The 24,708-nt window shown below is 37.5% G+C and overlaps 1 protein-coding gene across 2 annotated transcripts in view; it reads right to left on the bottom strand.

The window, feature by feature from the left end:
* Window positions 1-1,920: 1,920 nt before the first annotated feature.
* Window positions 1,921-24,708, bottom strand: part of LOC142102220 (cytochrome P450 2G1-like) — a 33,503-nt gene continuing 10,715 nt past the window's right edge. Inside the window, exons 1-8 of one of the 2 annotated variants that reach the window (XM_075186936.1) lie at window positions 21,230-21,414; window positions 15,927-16,079; window positions 11,737-11,897; window positions 11,054-11,230; window positions 9,399-9,540; window positions 7,323-7,510; window positions 3,020-3,161; window positions 1,921-2,338 (exon numbers count right to left, since the gene is read on the bottom strand). In XM_075186936.1, the coding sequence (XP_075043037.1) occupies window positions 2,157-2,338; window positions 3,020-3,161; window positions 7,323-7,510; window positions 9,399-9,540; window positions 11,054-11,230; window positions 11,737-11,897; window positions 15,927-16,079; window positions 21,230-21,290 (1,206 nt within the window). In that variant the 5' untranslated portion in view covers window positions 21,291-21,414 and the 3' untranslated portion in view covers window positions 1,921-2,156. Of the gene's footprint in view, window positions 2,339-3,019; window positions 3,162-7,322; window positions 7,511-9,398; window positions 9,541-11,053; window positions 11,231-11,736; window positions 11,898-15,926; window positions 16,080-21,229; window positions 21,415-24,708 lie in introns of those variants that run through there. The other variant, XM_075186935.1, reaches the window with a different exon arrangement.

Here is a 24,708-nt window from a genome sequence, read left to right as displayed (position 1 = left end):
AACGACGAGATAATAATGAATTATTCCTACAAACTAGCTGTATCTTAGCTGTCTTTGAGCTATAAGAGAATAAAATGGCTATAAGGAAACAAGATGTCGTCAGCTTAGCAAAATCACATTTCTCATCCTCATTTCCCTGTCTGTCTGGGATTGACCCATGACAGTTGTTGCTTGCCTCGTTTCGAAGGGGCATGGAGGAATTTGCCTAATTTATCCTTAAAATTATGGGTCTGATAGGCTTGAGTCTATTTACGGTTTTACCTTCATATGGGTCAACCCATGTTTTTTCCACCTGGCTAACCCTAATGTGTTTAGCTATTCTTTCGCTGGCATTGGTATACTTTTAACATGTTTGGGTTGTTGAATTTACATGTCTCATCCCTTGATGTTTGAGGCTGTCAACAGCACTCCATGAAGGTTTGGATGGTGGGGCAATCTTTTGTGTATTGCGCAATAAAAGTGGTTCAGCTCGCAGCACATGCATTTTCCCTGGAAATAGGGGGTTAGTTGGTTAGGTTTTAGGCATCTACATTGGGATTTATTATGGCTTGTACTACCCTGTATGAAGCTTATCTCTAGTTAGGCTTACAATTTACTGCAGGTCTGATAAGTGTCTTTCTGCTCCATTACAGACAGCTCATAGTACCTCCAAATCAGTTGCTATAACTGGCCCTTCCCCTTAATATGAAGCAACCAATCTACACAGTGCATGCAAAACAAATGGGTAAGGCAGTGAGATATCTGCCTTCTTGTTTAGTTAGAGATACACCTCCATACTAATATGGCAACATGCTGCTGAGGAGTAAAAGAGCATGGTGAACTTATTTAGTTTATTAATTAGTTCAGTTATACAGAGTATTTTAGAAATATCAATGTAAAATTCTGCTTTAATTGCTCTGAAAGTTGTGTTTTTTTCTTATTTATTTTATGTATTAGTTGACTACTCTCCCGTAATGTTTGGAAGATTCCTGAATATCCCGCATCCCACCTACTTCCATAATGAAGTGGTTGGGAGTGGGGCTTAATGACACGTTTTACAGTGAATTGCATCATCCTGGCCCTGTCCCCATTTTAATATGCTGTAAGTCATGTCATTGAGCAGTGGGAGACGGTTCCACTGTGACACATTCGGCCCCTGGATCTCACATTCAAAATGTTGGCAAGTACGCTTTGTATCTTTTTCATCAAGAGGTATTTTAATGTGTACCTATCTCCTATATAGATACTCACCAATCAAGGTGCTATACTGTGACAATTAGAAGTCCCATGAAACATATTACAGGACCACACATGAGTAAGGATTATCCTCATAATATAAAGTACAGTAGCTTGACATTTCTTCTTCTTAAGCATGTGATGTGTTATTTGATTAAGTAATGGTGACTTGACAAGACTAAGGTGAGTTGATTATATATCTACAGTATTCTTTAATAACAGTAATAAACTTTGTAAAAGCCACAGGCAGTTCATTTAACCCTTTAATTTCCAATGTCAAGCAAAAAAAATAAAGAGGCTCAATCATCAAAATTGTGTATAATTTACATCATACTTTATAGCTTTAAGTTGTAAATTGATTACTTTCCACTTGTGTTATTCAGATATTAGGAACAGTGGCCACTGCATTTAACATTATAAGAAACTATCAGCATAAATTATTATATTTCAATGCTTTGTATGAACTTTTGTCAGGGACTGTTTAATTTAGTTTATGTCTGATATTTATGAATTGCAATTTCTTATGAACAATGTTTTTTGTGTGTGTTTATTTGTGAATAAAAAAAATACATTTTGCTATTTGATGTAAATGGTTGAGATTGTATCAATTTATATATTTAATTGGAGCTTCGGATGTCACATTATATTTAAGTAGTTTCTTATTGGTTATTGCGCCAAGGTTCTGTAAGGATTGTACAGTGGGAATTGAGCAATATTTCTGTTTTTATGATCTTCCATGCACAGCAGACAGATCAATAACCTTTACAGCTTTTGGTTAAAGTAAAATGTTGTACTTCCATATACAGTATAAGTAATACTTTATAAGAACAGTAAATAGAAGAAAACTCACAAATTAACACATACTAAATTCTCCACCAATAAACACTTGCACCCAAATGAGTTAAGAGAGGCACATGAATGTTCTGAGCTCATTTTAACAATTAACGTGGAATAAAGGCAATTTTGTATGGTTTGGGAAAGTTCCCCAGTCCAGATACATTTGGTGTTATGTCCAGTTCTTGCTGTGCAACAGGGGACTTCAAATTAAAATTTTGCAGGATGGTGGTAAGGAAGAGGAATAGTTCCATTCGTACTAAGGACTCTCCGAGGCAGTTTCTCTTTCCTAAGAAGTGTGAGAACACAGTATGAAACAAAAAGTGTTACACATAATACTATAATAACTGCTCGCAATCATCGCAATCATCATCAAGTCGAAAACTACATGTTTTCACATATAGAGGGTCATTTTATAAGTGTAAATAACATTATGTAATCAATGACAGCCAATTAGTCATATTGGGGCTTATTAATCAACATTCCAATTTCGCCAACTTTCAATTTAACTGCAAGTTTAGCACTGACACTGTATTGTAGCAATCAGACACTTGCTTTCACTGTCGACACTGTGACAACCTTGTGTAGCATTACTTGCAGACAGTCAGTGCGGTATTTTTCCGACCTGCGCATAAGTGGGCTGGTTCAGGTCAGTGATGGCGCACAAGTGAAGCACTATACTTCTACTGATTAATTAGGACTAATTTACTTTTAATTAATTGACTTAATTTTACATTTTGAAAAACTTTAAATCAGCTCTCTGTAGACATATGGGGAAAAAGTAAAAGTAGGTTAACACGTTATGTAATGATACCAGTAAATAATTAAGTTTTACTGGCAGAGGCACCAACAAATGAGTTGCTTTTGGGTCCCTATAAATTCTAAAGTAATCTTGCCTTGCACCCTGTAAAATGAATGTTCCTGAAAGGGACATATACTCTATAAGTCTTATAGATATGGTGTTGTGTACCTGCACCTAGAGGCATGGAGGCATTATTCTTCTGAAATTCTCCCTTCTCATTGAGAAAATTTTCTGGGTTGAATTCTGTCGGGTACTTAAAACAGGTCGGATCTTTCAGCACAGAGGTCAGCATTGGGAAAATATTAGTATCCTGGAAACATCAAAAATTCCACTGTGAGTGCAACAAAAATACTTTACAAAAATATATATATTATATTATTTCATTTAACTAATTGATTAGATTTTTAGAAAGTAACAATAACTAAATGTAACTTAAAGAAAACCTACCTAAAGCTTCTACATTTGATTTTTCTTTGCTTATCAGATAGTGTATTATGCACTATATTATGATACGGGGTTCCTCTGTACCCCAGATTGCCAGAGAGAGAGTATGTAATTAAATACACTTCAAAGATGATAACAGATAACAGGGCTATAAAGCAAAGTTGAGCATATACTACAGTGGTTGGACAATAAATTAGGATTTTTTTAGTTTCTTGTACAATTTTGATAAAATAATGGCAAATACACAAGTTTAATACTTTATATACACTTTTTTTTTATTTATTAGCCCATGCTAGGTGTTTTTCCCTCATTGCTGGTGTCAGCTTTGGTTTCTTGACTGGTCGATAGGCTATAAACCCAAATGCTGCAAGATGCCTACAAATAGTTTTTAATGTAACTGTGGCTCCTGCTTCCTTCCACATCATTACACGTTTCCTGGAAATTTTCGGTTCTCTGTTGCAATTTTCTTGAGCAGTCTGTTCTGTCTGGGTGAAATGTTACGACTACTTTCGCATCGGGAAGGTGATTTAGCCAGGTTGTGTTGCCATGTGGTGGAACAATATGGCAACAAACTGCCTAAATGAAACTATTCTGATGAATGTTTACATCATAAACTGTAAATTAGAAGATATTCCCTATATATTCACTATTTTTGTGGTACAAACTTTAAAAAAATCTAATTCCTAATTCATTGTCCAACCACTGTATGTTCTCACTGGCCCAGCTTCCTCTGTAGCTCACAGCTCTCTTTGTCTGAAAGCTTCTCAAATAAAGATATTTAACTGTGATTAAGTGTCCTGCAAGGTTGAGCCTCCCTCTCAAATGTAAATCTGCAGTTCAAAGTGGTTTTGTCCATGTGTAAGATTGCATTGTCTAGCTCAGTGATGGCTAACCTGTGACACTCCAGGTGTTGTGAAACTACAAGCCCCAGCATGCTTTGCCAGTAGATAACTAGCTGATAGCTGGCAAAGCATGCTGGGGCTTGTAGTTTCACAACACCTGGAGTGTCACAGGTTAGCCATCACTGGTCTAGCTAGACTATCTTTTCACTTTTGTTTCTTACAGATTTTACACCCTGACCAGCAAAACACATTTTTATACCTATTGTTACATTAATATTACCTATCTAGGTATAGAAATACACAGGCAATTCATTGTGACATCAATCAATATATATGTTAAAAAACTACAACTGGAAAAAGGACGTCTTGTCACATCTAAAAGATCTTATGTCAGGGAATTTAAATATAATAATTCATTTTCAGCAAACTGTAAACAAAAAGAGTCAATATTTTCAGTGTTGACCCTACTTTTTGAAGGCCTCTGCAAGTCGCCCTGGCATGCAGTCAATCAACTTCTGTGCCACATACTTACTGATAGCTTACCATTCTTGCCTAATCAATGCTTGGCTTTTGTCAGAATTTGTGGGTTTATGTATGGTAAGGAGCTCCATCATGCTGGAAAAGACATTGTTCGTCACCAAACTGTTCTTGGAGGGTTGGGAGAAGTTGCTCTTGGAGGATGTTTTGGTACCATTCTTTATTAATGGCTGTGTTCTTAGGCAGAATTGTGAGTGAACCACTTGGCTGTGAAGCAACCCCACACATGAATGGTCTCAGGATGCTTTACTGCTGGCATGACACAGGACTGATGATAGCGCTCACCTTTCCTTCTCTGGTTAACCATTTTTCCAGATGCCCCAAACAATCTGAATGGGGATTCATCAGAGAAAATGACTTTACCCCAGTCCTCAGCAGTCCAATCCCTTTACCTTTTGCAGAATATCAGTCTGTCCCTGATGTTTTTCCTGGAGAGAAGTGGCTTCTTTGCTGGCCTTCTTGACACCATGCCATCCTCCAAAAGTCTTCTCCTCACTGTGCGTGCAGATGCACTCACACCTGCCTGCTGCCATTCCTGAGCAAGCTCTGCACTGGTGGTGCCCCGATCCTCTAGCAAAATCAAATTTAGGAGATGGTCCTGGTGCTTGCTGGACATTGTTTGGTGCCCTGAAGCCTTGTTCACAACTATTGACCCTCTCTCCTTGAAGTTCTTGATGATCCGATAAATGGTTGATTTAGGTGCAATCTTACTAGCAGCAATATCCTTGCCTCTGAAGCCCTTTTTTTTGCAATGCAATGATGACTGCATATGTTTCTTTACAGATAATCATGGTTACCAGAGGAAGAACAATGATTTCAAGCACCACCCTCCTTTTAAAGTTTCCAGTCTGTTATTCTAACTCATTTAGCATGACATAGTGATCTCCAGCCTTGACCTCTCATCAGTGTTAATGAGAGAATCACTGACCTAATGTCAGCTGGTCCTTTTGTGGCAGGGCTGAAATGCAGTGGAAATGTTGGTTTGGGATAAAGTTCATTGTCATGGCAAAGAGGGACTTTGAAATTAATTGCAATTCATCTGCTAACTCTTCATGACATTTTGGAGTATATGCAAATTGCCATCATAAAAACTGAGGCAGCAGACTTTTTGTCATTCTCAAAACTTTTGGTCATGACTGTACATACACCTATTTATCATCTGCCAGAATATTGGCAGTAGAATTTTGACCAGTAGTCAGAAAGATCACATTTTGATATAAAAATGATTTCCTGCCAAAGCTATAGTGTATTGTCTGAACATGTGTTCAATACTGTCAATGGAAATTCAACTGAAATGCAAAATCATTTATTCCCAAAATTGTGGAAAAAAACTGAGCTGATGTGAGACAACTCCTCATCTTCAATGGTAAAGCCATTACAGTTAACCTATGCTAAGAGAACTTCAAGAGCCTCGTTGCCAGAATAGTGCAAATTCTTAGAGTAAGCTTTTGCCCTTCTGCTCCAGGGGAGGTTTCTTTCCTCCCTGAGCTTGCCTTAGGACACCTGCGTTACGGTTTGACAGGTGTACTGCCCCAGTCAGACTCCCCACCTGCCACTGTCCTCAGAGCGGGTCAACTCTTGAATTTACCCCTTAAGTCCTGTGCAAGATTTACAAGAATTTGCCGAGACAGTAGTACCCATTGAGTATTATGAGGACTACTGTATTGTGCGTTAATTTGACTAATGCAGTAGATATCTCTGATATCTTCTTATTTAGGCATTTGTTAAATGGCCTCTTTACTTAAAACTGCCTAAACTGAAAGAACCCTTTTGATTTGAATAATTAGGAGGTGATTTTTGTCATACAAAATTACGGTGTCGCAGTGCAAAATCCTTTTGTTGACACCACATGCCTTGGTTTACTCTTTGTGCATAGTTTTCTGTATGGGACAACCTTTTCTGAAGGGACAATACTGTTAATAAGTGCTGAAAGACTAATGATGAGGCTATTCAGGTGTCTGACAATTGAATGCACTGTGCAATATACTCCATCTCCAATTGCATTGCTGGTTACAATACTTTTATTCATAACCGTGAGAAAATTGAGCAGCATTAACTTGGATTCAAATTCCCATAACAATTAAAATGCCATCAAGGTGCTAATCTAATATACCTTATATCACCATTACTGGAAGTCTATGTATCTAAATACATTTATGGGTACATTTGATTGACAATCATAAAAGTTCTGGTCATTTTATTGATAAATAGAGGGTGCAGATAAGAATAATAGATATTGATTACTATAATAAATAAAATAGAGTAACAGATGATATATTACAGCTGACATACTGTATTTTAGTGACTTTTTTCATTCTACACACGTTTCTTGCTATTATTTTACTCAGTAGTATGTCATAATTACTTCTTTTTAATGTACACCCACCAATAAAGATTATTAAGAATTTATTTAATTTCCTGGCGCATCGCAAGAAAATTACCACCACTCTTTTTTCTCTTTTTCATAATAGCTGCTGACTTGTGAAAAATAGCACCCCCCATATAGACACTTTTATATAAATGTATCTAATAATCACACAAAAAGGGGTAAGGCCTATGATTCACATAAACTAATAACCAGTGCAGCTGGAACCCTTCTTTGTATTGTATCATAGATGTTACAATTACTTCCATCTAGAGACATGTACCTTTGGTAACGTGTATCCATTTAGCTTGACCTCTTTTAAAGTTTTCCGTGGAACACCCATCGGAAGCAGGTCTGTGAATCTGTGCATTTCATGGGTCATTGCTTCTGTGTAAGGCATGTAGTTCCTATCTTGTATGGTTGGGCTGCGATTTCGGCCAATGACGTGGTCAATTTCCTCATGAACTTTGGCTACAGAACAGAAAAATTTTAAGACAAAAATAATGATAATATCCACCCAATCCAAGACCCCTTCTCCCCCTGAGGCTGAGAGCAGAGTGGAGGCCTCTTCTGAGCATGCGCAAGACTGTGAATCCTCAGAAGAATCCCATATTTTGAGTGGAGAGAAGGTGTTCAGGATGATAGGAAAGCATTGCCTTGCCCCTTCCCAAATTTTGCTATAAGACCCGAAAATGCACTGTTCCACAGAGCATGGAGAGAGTCAAACAACAGCACAGAAATCTTGGGTTCAAAACCCCTGCGGAACTCCAAGGGAGCATTGTTTGAAAATCTCCCTATTGCTAGTTATTGCTCTAGTTTGGTATTTTTTAAACTAATTTGGAAAACAACTGTTACTTGCTCAGCTGCCAAAATGATTATCCTAAACAGACCAAATCCAATCAGACCAGATTGGACAGAGAACAAATTCCTGTTTGCCAAATAATGTAGTTATTATCCATCCCTTCAGCACGCCCACTGAACCTGGATCACTCATTTTTGCTTTATATGAATGTTGCACTGGCTAGTAAACATATCCCCTGTGCTTTTGTACATAAAAAAAAATCTCTATATTGTAGTAATAATTCATTTTTGTCAGATTTATGTACAAAGCTTGTATTTATTTTTTCAAACAGGAATTAGAATTGAGGGATGGATTAAGCCTGAGGGAGATTAAAGGTTGAGGTTTGTGTACATAACTATTTGGCTTCACTAAGGGTTTACAAAGCAGGGAAGGTGTGGCAATGGCTATGTAAATTTCATATGGAGGCAGGATCAAGGGAGCAGGCTAATAAAAGCACAGGGAGGGTCATCCAGTTCTTTCGGATTAAGGTTAATTAACATTAGACAATAGACATTAATAAAATTAATGTCTATTGGCTGTTTGTTTTGTTCACCTTCCTGCTGATATTGGGAGGTTCTCTCCGTGTTTTTTGCCCAGACTCTGGAGCTGGCCTGAGACTTTGTGACCAGAGGTTACACGAGTTCTGGAATCTGGTACAAGTGCTGGTACAGCCCCGGAGGTATGATGGGCCACTTGGTGCATGGGCGCATGATATGGTAAGGGTGTGCTGGTTTAGCCTGGAGGTATGATGGGTGAATCAATGTATGGGCTTGTGTAAGGCAAGGGTGTGCTGGTCTAGCCCCGGAGGTTTGATATGCCAATTGGTGCACAGGCTCATGGAATGGTACCGGTGTGCTGGTCTAGCCCCAGAGGTATGATGGGCCACTTAATGCATAGGCTCGTGGTATGGTATGGGTGTTCTGATACAGCCAGAGGTATGTGGAGCCGCTTGGTGCGCGGGCTCGAAGCCTTTAGCATGGCAGGAGAACATTGTATAGGAGATAAGCAAGGTTGGTAAATCGCACATTGATAGTAATGAGGCACTCGAAGAGTTGGCTTAGGTTCAGTCCAAGTACAGCCCAGAAGGGTTCAGGTTCTGGAATGCCTGTGAATTAATGTCCCAGTTTAAGGATACACTACAAGGTTTTGTTGTTGCTCTAACTAGAATTGTTTTTCAATGCCAGTGCATACGATCCACTCAAAGGAGACTGTTCAATATGCCTTGATGTTCAGATGCACATATTGCTGGCTATTACGGTACGAAATCTCTGCACATTTCTCTGCTCACGTCTATGGGACGTGAAGGAAAATGAGTATTTATTTCTGTAAACTCCACGTACTCTTCCGAAGAAACATTTCGTCACCTCGCACTGAATTGAATCTGCCCCAAAGTAGGCTTAGTTGATCTGCAGTAATATACTTTTAATGGACTTTTATCTATTATCTAGTGATCAAAATGATGATGAGAACCTTAATAAAAGAACTTTAATAAAAGAAGGATTTTAGTACCTCACTCACCAATGACATCAGGGTATTTCAGGAGAACTAACAGAGCATAGACGAGTGTTGTTCCAATAGTCTCCACCCCAGAAAAGAAGATCTGTAAGGTGGATGCCAGTAAATTCTTCATGTTAAATTCACTCTGTGAGTTACTTTCCTCCTGGGTAGGTAAAGAGAATGCATTGATGAATATAACTAAATCCATGAAATATCTCTATTAACTTTATCAGTTAAACTCTGTCTGTGCCCAAACATACTGTACATATTATGTACTTCATGCCCTTTATGATGTATTCTTGAATACTTATCATACATCTTGACCCCTTGAACAAATTACCCCCCCCATATGCTCCATAATATTTAACATACGTTCTACAAACAACTCCTTTTATTCCATATAATTCTCTCCATATTAATCTGTATAACTGCTCCCTGTAACTATTTCTATTACTCCATATAACCCCTTATAGCTTCTCATATTTCTTTGCCTGGTGGTTTAAACCTTAAATTGGAATTCAAATTGCCTTCCCTTGTCTTGCATGCTGCATAGACAAACAATGGAGAATATTACAAGTGTCTGAAAATCCCCCCCATCCCCAGAGAGATTAACATTAGCCAAGAAGTCTCCAAGGTATTAAATGATCTGTACACAGTTGTGTTACCTATTGCTAACTGAAATGGTCACATATTGTAGGGCGTTGCTTGTGGAATGGCCTTTGTTGAGCTCCTAAACCTTCTCTTTATTTCTCTAGATAAGATCTTCCTTTAAATCCTCCCATTATGTCTTATGACCCTCCCAATACTCCCTATATAACCTTCCATATTACCAATAACTTCTCCCATTACTTTCTATATCTCCTCCCTTCTCTCCTAATAATCTGTCTCTATAATTCCTTCTATCACTCATATTTTCCCATCTAGACTATACATTTTGCTTTCATTAGTTCATTGTCAGGGAATCTCTGTGTTCATAACAACCAAACATTTTGAAATATCCTGGCTGGAAGTTTGTTTCCAGCATCTACTATTATTACAGTAAAATCATTTTTCTATAATAGCTGTCCCTATTCACTTTAGACAATGCTCCCTCACACCTTTTAGTACTTAAAAGTCAACTTCTTCTTCCTACCTCTTAGCTATATCTACAGCATAGATCTTCATTAGCCTTTTATGAATAGCTTTGTGTTTAGGAATAGATTCTGTACCATTTTATGGTTCCACCAAGAATCAAGGCTCTTCTCTATTTTGTCAATAATTTTCTGAAGCTGAGGTGAAAACTGCATGCAATACATTATGCTAGTTTAGCTAAAGATATGTACAGTGGAATAAAGACTTCTTTCATCCTGCTATAAATATCTCAATTTTCTGCAACCCTTAAATGAGAGAATTTTCTCACCTAAATGATCTCCTCTCATTCTTTTCCTCTATAATTTTTACAAATACCTATACCAAATCACTTTTTTCGGACAGGGATTGAAATGAAAAGAACATTTTCTAAAGTCTATTTTATTATTTTTAAAGTAGTCTGTTCATTGGGTGCTATAAGTTATGGCATATTAATTTACATCCATATAATGGCCTCCTAAAACTGCTGCAAATTGTTCATATAATTCCCCCACATAATCCAATAAAATCTATTTTGATGTTGTGCTCCAGGACACATTTACATTTACCTTTTCGATTTTAATCAGGAAAGCGTCAACATAATCTCTTGGGTTATTAGGGTCCAAAGTCTTCAGGTTCATTTGTACTCTATTATCTACATACTGGTTGAGCTTATTTAGAAGATGGCAAATCTCCTGGTGACGGCCAGGAATAAATCTCATCAGTCCAGGAAACATCTCATACACCTGGAGAAGAAAATTAATGGTATCACATACAAACATATATAGAGAGATGAAAGTACAGCTTTATTAAGAATAAAGGGCGACCTTACCCAGTTCGCACCCACAAATTAATCCATGTAAGAAGGAGCAGGAATCACAATCATCTAATGGCTCTTTAGTTCAACAATTACTTAGGTGTGGATCATCTGCTGGCTAAGGGCTTTGGATTACTATTAGGAAATAACAATATTCCATATGAAAAGTGAGCTCTAAAACTTCCATCAAAAGCTGTTTGCAGGTATCTTCCTAGACTTTTGTGGTAGATGAGGGAGGAGGTACACCATATTTTTCATTATTGTTTTTTTTATTAAAACAAACATTTAAAGCCAGTCTTCATCATCAAGATGATTCCAACATTGCATCAGGCCAAAGTGTGCGAGTGTAACATGCCTGGCTGTACTTAGCATCTCAAGCAAGCACCAGTTTTTGCCATTTATACATATGTTATATAAACATAGTTTCATTTTTACCTGTCCCCAGGCTGAGCTGGCAATCACAAATGATTCATTTATGCAAGACACAACAGTATCTATGTCCTTGTCCTCATACTCATGACGAGTTCCAAACATGACGGAGAAGAGAATGTTGCAAACGGCTCTGCTAAGACACTGGTGAGGGTCGATGAATGATTCTAGAAGGTATTTGAAAAATGTAAACGTTTTAATCTTTAAACCTGAGTGTTATGTTGACTGTTAATGTAAACCCAAATTGGATTATAGAAGTTAGTAGTACAGTAGTAACATTTTCAAATGTAGAAACAACAGCCTATCAACCCAAATGTATGTGCTTTTTTAAGGAAACCATATAAAAGTATAACTGTGAAAAAAATGACAAACTGCAGATCATAGGGGAATATCTATCTATCTATATCAAGAACTGTAAAAATGTCTTCGACATGGGAGATTTTAACTACACAGATATAATTATTAGTACTGAAAATAATGTTTTTGGCAAAGGAGGCAAATTAGTATCTACCTTAAAAGACAACTGGAGGGGGAGTTTTATTAGACTTGGTATTCTGCAATAATAACACATCAAATGTACAAGTAATTACCCAGTTAAGGTATAGTGACTATAAATTGATAATATTTGACTTGCATTTTAGTAAAATATTTTATAAATAAGCTTAAGTACACAAAACATGCAAAATCAAATAACATCAGAGAAGAATTATACTTTGATATTATTCTCTGAAACACAAACAGAGGTCAAATAGGATACTTGAAAGCCAAATGTGACATTTGTTTTAGAAATAAAGAGAAACCAATGTGGTGTGATAACAAAGTAGTACAAATGTTCTATAGGAAAGGTAAAATAATTATATTGTTACAACAAGTAAATATAAGAAATGCTATAAAATGTGCACAAATTAAATAAGTTCAGCAAATACAGAAACTGAAAAAACAATCCTAAATAAAGCAGATAAGCTGGTAGATTGATTTATTTACACACCTTATTATAGTGCATTAGACACTGTTGGATCTATGAAGCAGTTTTGTGTCATATTCTAGGGTAATAATATTTAGTGAAAAACACTACAAGGGAGACAGTAGATAAAGCAATGTGTTTAGTAAAAGATTTATGAGGACATGTAACCAATAAAGTAGTCCTCTAAATGTGGAAAATGGATTTACTTATCAATGGTTTAATACAGGAGGAAGGTCAGTTATGTACATTGGTACACTGTTAATATGGATAAAGCAGCTGCCACAAAAGGCATCTACCAGAATGTGCTAACAAAGCAATGTTCAGTAATAGATTGATGCTATTTAATATACTCATGTCCTCCTTAATAATTATAAAGAGTAGAAAGTTCTTAGCAAAAATGTCAAATTTGTTATAATCGGTTCGAACATGGTCAAACTAGTTCAATTTTCTTGAAATTTGCTTGATTATTTTGTAAAAGGGCATTGAATAGGAAAGAAAGTTTGCACCAGTCGATGGAGGAGTTGGGAGGGTCTAGAGCGTTCCTTGTTAAGTGCGGATTATGCGCTAAAGTGTGTCTACTTTTCCAATGAAGTGCAGAAAGTAGAATTTATTTAATTGGATGAGATCATTTTAATGAGATAAAAGTTTCGACAGGATAATCACACAAGGGTGTCCCCTACATTGCAGAAGAGTGTACAACTTCAAACATACCAAAATTAATAGACTGAATAAAGACAGTTCTGTGATTCCATCAATATCATATTTAATTTAATACATAAATGAGGCTAAACTGAGCAGTATTTTAGTAGAAACCATAAATCTGGGTGCAGATTGCTTTTAGGACGATGTTGCCAAAAAGCATGAAGTAGGCATACACCTTTAAATACACTTGGCAGTCAATTAGTTTCACACATAAAGAAGCACATAAAGATGCATTAGTGGTCAAGTATTCACACTTGTGCACATAAAGAAGCATTTGCTGTTTGTAAATGACACTTTACCTTCCCTAGGAAACCCCCATTACCTGAGAGATGTCTTGTGCTGTGGGACAAGGTTAGTCCACAGCTCACAATTGAGCTCTATTATAAAGCTACGCACACAGCCTTTAATTCGAGATCTTCAAAATATTTGACTATTAATCTTATTATTATCTTTCATTTAAAAATAACACACATATTACTCAGAGCTCTGAGGGGGTCATGATGCAAACAAATGACATACAATAACATGAAATAGAAGGTAAACTTATGGTACTACCAAAATGTAGTTAAAGTCTGAGAGATGTGGGGCACACTAGATATAGAGCGCCACAGAGTCACAATTGTAGCTGTTGCCCCAATAAAATAGTACTTCATTAAAAAATTTGGGTTGAGTCCCGGTGAAGCTGCTCTAAATGCAGGAATGGAACAGCACCATTAAAAAATTTGGCTTAGGTCCCAGTGATGCCACTTTAGCCTCTTGGGTGCTTACAATGCCTTACACAGAGTAGAGCAGATGCTTCTTATGAGCATACTTTGGTTCTTCACATGCACGCTAAAGACCTAACTAGGGCTTGGTCACAGACTATTGCAATGTTATAATAGACTCCTGCAATATGTGGTCATGTCAGCTATGCTGATTCTGGCATCACAGTTGAGATCCAGGGTGATGGTTGATCGGTTGTTCTGGTCTCAGGTACCTGCGTTATTCAGCGGCATTGCTTGATCACGCTGTAATATTGGACCAGTGGCTGTATGCATGGAAAGAACTTTTATGTACTTAGGTGTTGCATCATCAATGTAGCTGTGCACACCTCAGCTGCTATATTATACCTTCAGTCTGAACATCGGATTGCCAGATTACTGAGTGCCAGCACTAGTTTCACACTTTCCTATTATGCTAGTGTACTGCATCCTTGCCTTCTCTCAGACCATGCCTTTTTATGCTCTAGTGGCTATGTGCAGTTAATATTGGGCATTAACCCTGGCAGTGCCATCCTTGCTATTACTGTGTGCCGAATCTTTGGCATTGACTCTGATTATGACTACAGATCCTTCTCTGGCTATACGTGTAGCAGGCCTTTAGTATCTACCAGTGACCCTAACCACAGCTACATATATCTCTTGTGTGTTAACCGTGATTATAGCTCCTAACAAACTTCAGTTCCTGCTGTGTGCTAAGTCCTGGGCAGTGATCCCTCTGTACAATCTTATCTTCATTATACAAAGGTTTGACCATAGCTGCTGATATTCTCCAGACTCCTGATTACTATTCCCAGGAGAAATGCTTGTGCATATAGTTGGTGCTTATTCTGTTGTATATAGGTATTAACCATTGTGTAGCCAGCAGCTACTGGGGTCCATTGCAAAGAATGAAAATAATCTGCAACAATCATTATAGGTTCACTGAACATGCGCATGACCTGTGCATGCTCAGAAGAGACTCCCTCCCCTTTGAGGGGTGACATGACATTGCCAGTCCCCCCACACTCATATATAGTAGCTGCACCCCTTGCAGTGGCAGTAGCTGTACTGCCACTTGATACATGTTACTGGCTACAGGCTGTTGATAATAACAGGTACAGTGCTTGTTATTGGCTCTGTGAATTTGTTGATTACATGCACAGTGCTAGTTTGTTACTCTTGCAAGTTGGCAATTACAGGTACAGCTCTAGTTCCAGGCTCTGCTTAGTTGAAGATTAGAAGCACTGTGCTAGTTCCTGGCTCCAGGTAATTTATAATGACATGTGAAGCACAATTTCTTGGCTCTCGGCAGTTGGTTTTTACAGGCAAAGTGCTAGTTCCTAGCTCTGAGCAGTTGGTAATTACAGACACTGCGCTAGTTCTTGGCTCCAGGCAGTTGATAATGACACGTGAAGTACAATTTGCTGGCTCACAGTTCTTGCTATTGGTTCTGAGATGGACTGGTGAACTGAGTTAAAGGGGAAAAATGCATAGGCCTGAACTAGTGATATTTGCTTCACCATGTTTAACAGTATTGTAATTCTGCTGCAGTATACTTTTTGAATTGAAACTTCTTTGCTGCCACCTAGTGAAAAGCCTTTACTGAGATGGAAATGTGTAATGGAAGTGAAAAAGAACAAAAAAATGTCCTAAACTTCTGTCATAACAGCCAAATCAAAATGCAGTTTCAATGACAAAAGGTAAAGAAGCTTCAGTCAAAATGCAGGTAATTGGCATACACAATTTTTTTTTACCTATGTACCGTCTAGTTGTGTGCCTTCTGTACTAACCTTGGGTCTTCTTTAACTCTTCCACAAGGCAACAAGTCTCCTCCTGAATGCGAACTTCAATGCTCCTTTTCCCAAAGCCAAAATCCCGCAAACAGGAGACAGAAAACCGACGGAGCTCCTTCCACCTCTGTATGTTGTTAGTAAAAACTAGACCTGTGGAGAGCAAAATAAGTCACATTATATGCACTGTTTACTGGAAGCTGAGTGATCTGGAAATGGTAGTGTTAAAAATTTTACTTGCTAGGAAAATCCAGCAGACTGTGAATGCAGCCCATCAGGGTGCAGTCCTCAGATGGATCTTTTAACTTTGTCCATTCCAGATTACTTAATTTAAAGGGAGCATTAAATTGTGTTACTCATATCAGTCATCACTGTAGGTAATTTACAATGGATCAGATTGGCAATACATTTGTATAATACATCTGGCATTGATGCCTTTGTGGAGGCATACAGTATTGTTCTAGATGACATGCTGATTGGGGCATCCCATATGCACAATGATTTAGTAGTAGGTTTTGTCTGTGCTGAAAACATATTTTAATGAGCTAAAAGCTGTGGAGATTGGATAAACATGAAAGTGCTCTTTTATTTTGTGAGCTGGCTCAAAACATGTCAAAGTAGTGCCCCCCAACCCCATATGTGGCATATGACCTCCCCACTGACCCATTCTCATGTATGCCCTCCAATATTATCCACTTTTCTCTTCTTTTCTCTGCTAGCTCCCACATTACATTATAATGATGGGAGATCTTGCCCAGGGAAGAGGGCAGCAGAGGAAATGGCGAGAGTAGGAACAGAGAAGATACAGAAGTTGAGAAAAGAGGAGGTGCAGAGGGGAGAGGAGAGGAGGAATCGAAGGGGAAAAGATAAAGGGCAGGGAGGAAGAGCAAATCAACCTCCTGCCCTGACTGACTATACATCCTGTCATCTTAGGTATCCTTCACTGGATTCCTGTTGTAACACCCAATAAACCAGGATAATCACTTCTAAGTCTAGGCCAGGCCCAGGTCCCATTATCCCCATGCCAGCACAACCCAAAGCAGAGCCCCCTTGACCCCTTGTATTGCACACCCAGCACCCATGTTGGATATGCCACTATGAAGGTCATATTTAACAGGCTAATACCAATTTTGAACACATTTTAAGAATAGCACTTGACATTATTTAATCCCAGAGGAGGGGTACCAGAGGAGGGACCACAATCTAATCTGAATTGGAGGGTTTGTAAATACCTTTATTGAAAAATTGTACCAAACTGGAACTATCCTTTAATGTTATACTGAAAGTGGCATTAACCTTTATTTTTAATTGGGTGTTTTGCTTATCTTGCATGTCTGACCAATGGATAAATGAAACAGTCCAAAGAAACCAATGTTTTTAATATTAGAACATTTAGAAACATCACAATTAAAATAAAGAGAACCCCTTATCTTGAGCTCCTGAAGGTCGGAAAAGCAGGTCATTAAAAAAAGCACAACAAACACAAACCCAACTGCAATAACAGTGAATTATATGCAATAAGGCAATAACCTATGTGTATGCTGAGCGTGAAGGCATGCATGGCGGCAATAAATGAGACACACATCTTTGCACTGCACATCTTCATTCTAGATGACCCCCACTATGTATCTTTAATAGGCTGCAATACATTATTGGAAATTTTATGAAAGAAACAATGGTATAATTTGAAACTGCCTGTAGATACGTTTCTATAGATATAAGTAAGATTTAGCACTCCCTATAGACTGGACCCAGGAAAAACTAAAGTAGCAGATCTTAATTCCTTTATAGTCCAGAACTTGAATTAAATCGAGTTCAGGACTATAGCCAGCTCTGGGACATATTGTTTGGATTCCAATTAATATTCCTTTTCTTTTTTATTAACATATGTTAGTGTGGAAATTAGGTAAATATACAAAATAATTATATTTTATGTATTTATGTTTTGAAAAAGAGCATAATGGGAACACACGCTAAATCATATGGGCATCCAAGGACATCTCTTCTCTTTATGCTGCCACCTTTCTCCTTGAATCACTCTTCCTGTGTTTATCAGTCACATATCTGTTAAGATATTGAGACTGCATCTTTAACTCTGGTCAGCGTGAATCACTGACTGTGTGTTGTCATTATGTCTCATTAATTTAGGGTGTGTTTCTTTCCTGACCTTTAGAGTATAAAACCCCCTTCTGTTCTATGCAAATCTTCATCAGCGATAGAAGTTACTTTGAACTCTGCACTCCTGAACAGCCTGCTTTCTGAGATTCTTCAGTTACAAGTTCCTGCTTTAACTCTCACTCTGTACCTTGGCAAACTAAATTACTATTCCAACCCAGCTTTTTGGCATCCACTTTACTTTGTATTCTTCTGTGAGCACTGAAGATTGAACATAGAACTGCTTATATTAAACTATTGTCTGCTATCTGGGAAAGTACATTTTCTACATCACAATACCTTCTGAGGGGCTCTAGGCTTGTCTCAGTTGTGCTTGGATTTTTGCTGCCTTCAGGTGATCAGGAATACTGAATATCCTCTATTACTAAAAATACATTTGTGAGTTCTATTATCCTGTTTGAGCTACTACAGACTGCCAGTGTCTCTGAAAATCTTTAATTACCATAGCTGTCTGAGACTACCATTGTTAAAGACTTTGTTCTGTGCTCTTTAATCACTTGCATTATGTGTTACCTCTGTATCTTATCATTGGTTATTCTGGATGTTTCCTACAAATTCAAAATAAATTCACATGTGTTTGAACTTCTCTCCTGCCTCTATCTTATATTGAATTACTTAACAACATCACAAATTGATTGTAATACTACAGTAATCACCTGTGATTTTTCCTGCAGCCCTTGAACTAACTGTCGCTGCTCTGCTAGTACTGCAATAAGTGATTCAAAAGTGATTCCACACCAAAAACAAGATGGGACTAGGAGCAGACTGGGGACCTGGAAGCAACATGACATCAATGCCTCTTGTGATGCTAGAATGGCGCCACCTGAGATGAGTTTCTCATATATTCATTATGGGAGGAACATCTTATGGAGAACCAATTTTTGGTGATTAGCTGATGCTTTAGTGATACATGTAAATAAGCTAAATTATACTAAGATTGTACTATATATTAAATGCAAACCTCAAGTACATTAAACTTTGCTTTAATATTATTTATTCAAGGTGACTATATTAATTGATCCATGAAAGTGGGCATAACCCATTATATAAGCCACAAACTGTCAAGTCAAATTGTACAAATTTTTCAGACAGAATTTTCCAAAATGTTCAATAATGATCTCAATAATTTAAATTGAATTAATGTCAAACATTATGACCATCTTGAGCCAAACATGCTCTACTATATCAAACTATTTGCCTAATTTTGCCGGCTATATCACAGTGTTTGGAGCCAGTTTAACTGATGTAACACTATGCCTTTTAGGAACTAGTTCCTAATTATTAAAGAATGACATCAGTAAAATGGTCAATACTAACCACTGCTTTTATCCAAACCTCCCAGCATATCAGGTGAACAAATAACTCAATTATTACGTGATTAAAAATATTTGTTTTAGTGTGACCATGGGCTATTCTGTAGCCCCACATTGCAACTTTCTTGGTTTCTGAAGTAATGTTTTATTTATTAATGTAATGTATTAATTAATAATTTATGTATTGTTAGTGTACTACTTGTCAGCCACATTGGACAAATCCCATTGCAGTTTTCTATTGTGTCATATTGCACAGATTCCATTGTTACACACAATGCATAATTTGCTTTATAGAGACTCAATTGTTACTCACATCCTACAGACTTAATTGCTAAACATATAATCAGTCACCACTGCATAGACTCTGTGAAGGAGATCCTATATCGTCGCTGATGACGCAGTCGTAGTGGGCAGAGCTTGAGTCACGCATAATGGCCACTAGCATTCCACTGCTGTTTACATGCACAGAACTTATGTGCAGATTAAGATATGAGCTGGCTGAAAACCAGAGCATTTCAAACAAAGAAATTGTCTCTCACATGTGGCATTTGGCAGAGAGCAGTGCAAACAAAAGAAAACATGTGTTCACAGGACAGGAAGTCACAGCTAAGAGACACGGAGCAGTGAGTCATCATTGCAGGCAGTGTCCAGTTGTAGGAGGTGTGGCAGAGGTCACCACCCCCACCTGAAGCAATGCATTCTGGGTAAAGCTTTTTAGGCTTTAACTCAGTCTGTAAGCTCTCTCTTTTGACCACACAACATACACACCTAGAAGTGGGGGCATCTCTTCCACCTGGAGCCTACAGGACACACACATCCACAGTAAGCGTGTACCTTATCTGTCTGTAACTGTTATGTTATTATATCTGTCTGCTTATCTTCTTATTATATTCTATCTATTTCTATAAAATGTCTGAATCTTTTTACAAAGGCTATCTCCTTCCCCATCTCAGGAATGCTTACTATCTACACTACAATGGACTCTCTCTTTCTCTATGCTTGGTCTGTATTATCCCTAGGCCTGAAAACATGTTTCTATCTTACACGCGCTTGCAAATAGACATTTATCTTTAAACACATCCTCTTTGTACAAATCCTATTTAAACACACATAAACATGTGCTTGCTTAAACACATTTCTCTTTACACATTTAAACACACACAAAAATGTGCTTGCTTAAACACATTTCGCTCTACACAGAGTCCCAGCAATTCGGGACCCTCCCTCTAAGCTCAGCTGAACTACAAGAGGTTGCATTCACATTTTAGAACTCTTTCATGTACCTTGCCGATATTTACTGCACTATGTCTGAACTTAACTGGGTTTTTCAATATAGAGTGGATTTCTCCCACCCTGTAAAGATTTCTGTGATAAAAATGTACCAGGTCTAAAGAACTTTAAGTGGCCAAAATGAGCAAATCTTGGTCAGCAGTCTGAAGGGAGTCTAATTAAATCATGTTAATGTGCATCACTTCGGCCACAACATTGTTACATTGATAGTGAGGCTAATGTGTTATCATATTTGTCTAGTCTGCATGTTAGCATGGTTGTATTATGCCATTTGATTTTTAATGTGTGACTTTATGTCAGGGAAGGATCCGGAGTCAATTAGAGCCTGACACCACATAAATTACTGGTATTAAGATTATGTTTTGATACCACGGTTTGCAAATTACATGTATGTTTCATATGTACAGTATATATAAAACAACAATATTTGCGGACTCAGTGCTTCACTTGACATGCAGCCCTGTAAGTACTCTGAGTTCCACCAATACTCACAATACAATCCAACACAATAAAAATGGTACATACATCGAGCGCTTTCTTCATGCGCACTTGTTTCTATTTCAGTCAAAAAGTAGATGCATAACATATGTTTCCATATGCATGTAGTTTATGCAATAAGCAACATGCAAGTTGATATTGCGCTTCATCAATTATCCCGGAGACTCCGTTCCATGTCAAAACTCCACAATCAGATATATATTCGAAAAAGAGGAAAAAGCAATCTAATGCATTAACTTTATAATAAAACCAAAATCACATATAAAAAGGTGGACCCATACCTTAAACATTAGGTATAATAGGCATTGAGACAAGATAGGTGTTACCGGAACATCCGCTCACCAGGTAGCTGAGGACATTAAAATAATTGGGAATAAACATCAGTCTACTAAGAAAAATATTTCCAATATAACTTTTAAGAAAGGGAGGCTATAAGAACATTGATGGATAATCACCAGATTGTAATAAAACCCGCCGATAAAGGTGGGGGCAGAGTGGTGATGGATGTTGACAAATATATGCGAGAGATTCAGAGACAACTTAATCTAGAAGGGACATATAAAAAGTTGAAAAAAGATCCCACAGAACAGATTAGCAAAGATCTTGGTAATGGTAAAGGCACATCAAGAAAGTGGAGCCATAGATGATGATACAGCAAAATATATACAGATTGAACACCGTAGGGTTCCAGTAATATATGTATTACCAAAAATCCATAAGGATAAGAACAATCCCCCTGGAAGGCCGATTGTGTCAGGGACAGGATCAATTACAATTAATCTATCCGAAGTCCTAGATCATTACTTACAGCCAATGGTCCAACAATCTAAATCTTATTTAAAAGACACAACTGACTTCTTAAGCAATTTATCTAGAATTACGTGAGGGAAAGATCTGTTTTTAGTCACAGCGGATGTGAGATCCCTATATACCATAATTGAACAAAATCTGGGTATAGAGGCTGTTACATCTAGTCTTTTGAATACTACATATCCAGAAGGGTTAAAAGCTTTCATCATTGATGGCATCCAATTTGTGTTAACTCACAATTATTTTAGGTTTCAGGGAGACTATTATCTCCAGGAAGTCGGAACAGCTATGAGCACCAGGTTTGCCCCAAGTTATGCCAACATTTTCATGGCCCATTGGGAAATAGAGTGTGTGTGGCCAGGGCATGACTTTGGGGCGAGCCTGGTGTCTTGGCATCGTTATATAGATGACATCTTTTTTATATAGGGGGGATCAGAACAGGACATACAGTCTTTCTTCTGTTATCTAAATTCGAATAAATACAACATCAAGTTAACTTTTGAATTGAGCAAATATAATGTCAATTTCCTAGATATCACAGTTTATACTAAGGATGAAAGCTTGCAAACAAAAATTTTCAATAAACCCACAGATATTGTGAGTTATATTGAGTATAATAGCAACCATAAAAAGATCTGGTTAGACAATGTACCTTTGGGGCAGATAAGGAGAGTAAGGCACAACTGCACAGAGGAAAGTGTGTTCAATGAACAAGTGAAAGACATGAAACAAGCTTTTAGTTTAAAAGGTTACCAGAAGGGTCTGCTCGACAAGGCAGGAGAAAAAGTAAGATACTTGGATAGAAAAGATCTATTAGTACATAAGAAGAAAGAGACGCTTAGAAAAAATGAGAAACAAGAATGGGCTTCATTTCAGATTTTAATGTGAGTCATAAACAAATAGAAAGAGCATTTGAGAAACACTGGGGGATTTTGAAGAGAGATACAGTGATAGGGGACATGATTCCAGAAAGGCCATGTTTTATATATAGAAAAGCCCCAACTATAAAAGATATAGTAGTGAGGAGTCATCTTCCAGAAGAAATTAGACACTCTATAAGGGTTTCCATAGGTGTGGACTATGTGCCTTCTGCAAAATGTGTAAAAGCAATGTTAGTAAAACAACTACACTTACATTGAATGGACAAGAATGCAAAATCAATCAATTTATAACATGCCATTCAAAAAATGTTGTGTATGCGATACAATGCCCTTGTGAGAAAGTCTACATAGGGAGGACAACACGCCCTTTGAAAGTCAGATTACGAGAGCACCTTTACAACATTAAAAGGGGCTTAGATACTCACACATTGTCCCATCATTTTACAGTCACACATTCATGTTTGGGGAAAGATATAAAAGGTTTTTGGGGTCTACATAAGATAGAGGAGTGTTGAAAAAATAGGGACATTCAAACCGCTCTGTCCAAATTGGAGATGAAGTGTATTTATAATTTGGACACTATGATACCTAAGGGACTCAATGGATATTTTGAGTTAAAGTGCTTCCTTTAAGGGCTCCTAGACCATGTATATTGTATGTGAACCCATAGGAAGTCGATAGGAGAATGGAGTGAAAATTGCATATTTATTTTTCATATACATTGTTGCTCAATCTCCACTCATTTATTCCATGTGTCTCCTTGTTTCCCGAGGTATTGCCTTCAGAGAAAAGAATGAATATGTCAAAACATAGGAATGTGGAGACTGTTATGTAGTTGCTGGAGATAGTTTTATATGTTGTATTCGTTCTAGCTATTTCTTAATATGTATCACATCGGAAATATTGGACGCTGTTCAGCAAATCCAAGCCTCACTGTGGGTGAAGCCCCACTTCCGTAAACGAGAAAATACAAGCCTCTTTCTGAAATCAATGAAGTAAACACAATTCAATAGAGGGAAGACTATAAAAGGAGATCGTGGTGGAGTCTGCGGTATACCTTGATAAAGACTTTCTATTAAGTTGAAACGCGTTGGGTCTAAAGTTTTTTATGCTGCTTGTGGTGGACCGTGGTGAGCCCTGAACAGACGGAGGTGAGCGGATGTTCCAGTAACACCTATCTTGTCTCAATGCCTATTATACCTAATGTTTAGGGTAGAGGTCCACCTTTTTATATGTGATTTTGGTTTTATTATAAAGTTAATGCACTAGATTACTTCTGCCTCTTTTTTTAATATATATCTGATTGTGGAGCTTTGACGTGGAACGGAGTCTTCGGGATAATTGATGAAGCGCAATATCAACTCACATGACATGTTGCTTATTGCATAAACTACATACATATGGAAACATATGTTATTCATCTACTTTTTGACTGAAACAGAAACAAGTGCGCATGAAGAAAGCGCTCGATGTATGTGCTATTTTTATTGTGTTTCATATGTACAGTGATTAAGCACATTCTGTTTATGTGATTGCACATTATTTGCAATTCCATTAATTTTGCTTTTACCATTTACCTATCAATCCCCTGAAGTGTGAAAAGTGTGATCAGTTGACTTGTGTGAGGACACGGAAAACAAGTAAACACATAGGGCCTGATTCATTAAGTAAAGCAAAAAAATTAGTTACTTTGCACTTTGGCAAAACCATTGCAGTGGAGGGGGTTGTAAATTTAAAATGTGATTACAGATTTATAGTTCGGGTAGGACATATCCTATATCAACTTTAAGGTTCAGTGTAAAAATAAAACTATCA

Source organism: Mixophyes fleayi, chromosome 9 (genome assembly GCF_038048845.1).
Source record: "Mixophyes fleayi isolate aMixFle1 chromosome 9, aMixFle1.hap1, whole genome shotgun sequence".
NCBI lineage: Eukaryota > Metazoa > Chordata > Amphibia > Anura > Limnodynastidae > Mixophyes > Mixophyes fleayi.
Note: the sequence above shows the minus strand (reverse complement) of the source record. Positions and strands in the feature narration are given on the sequence as shown.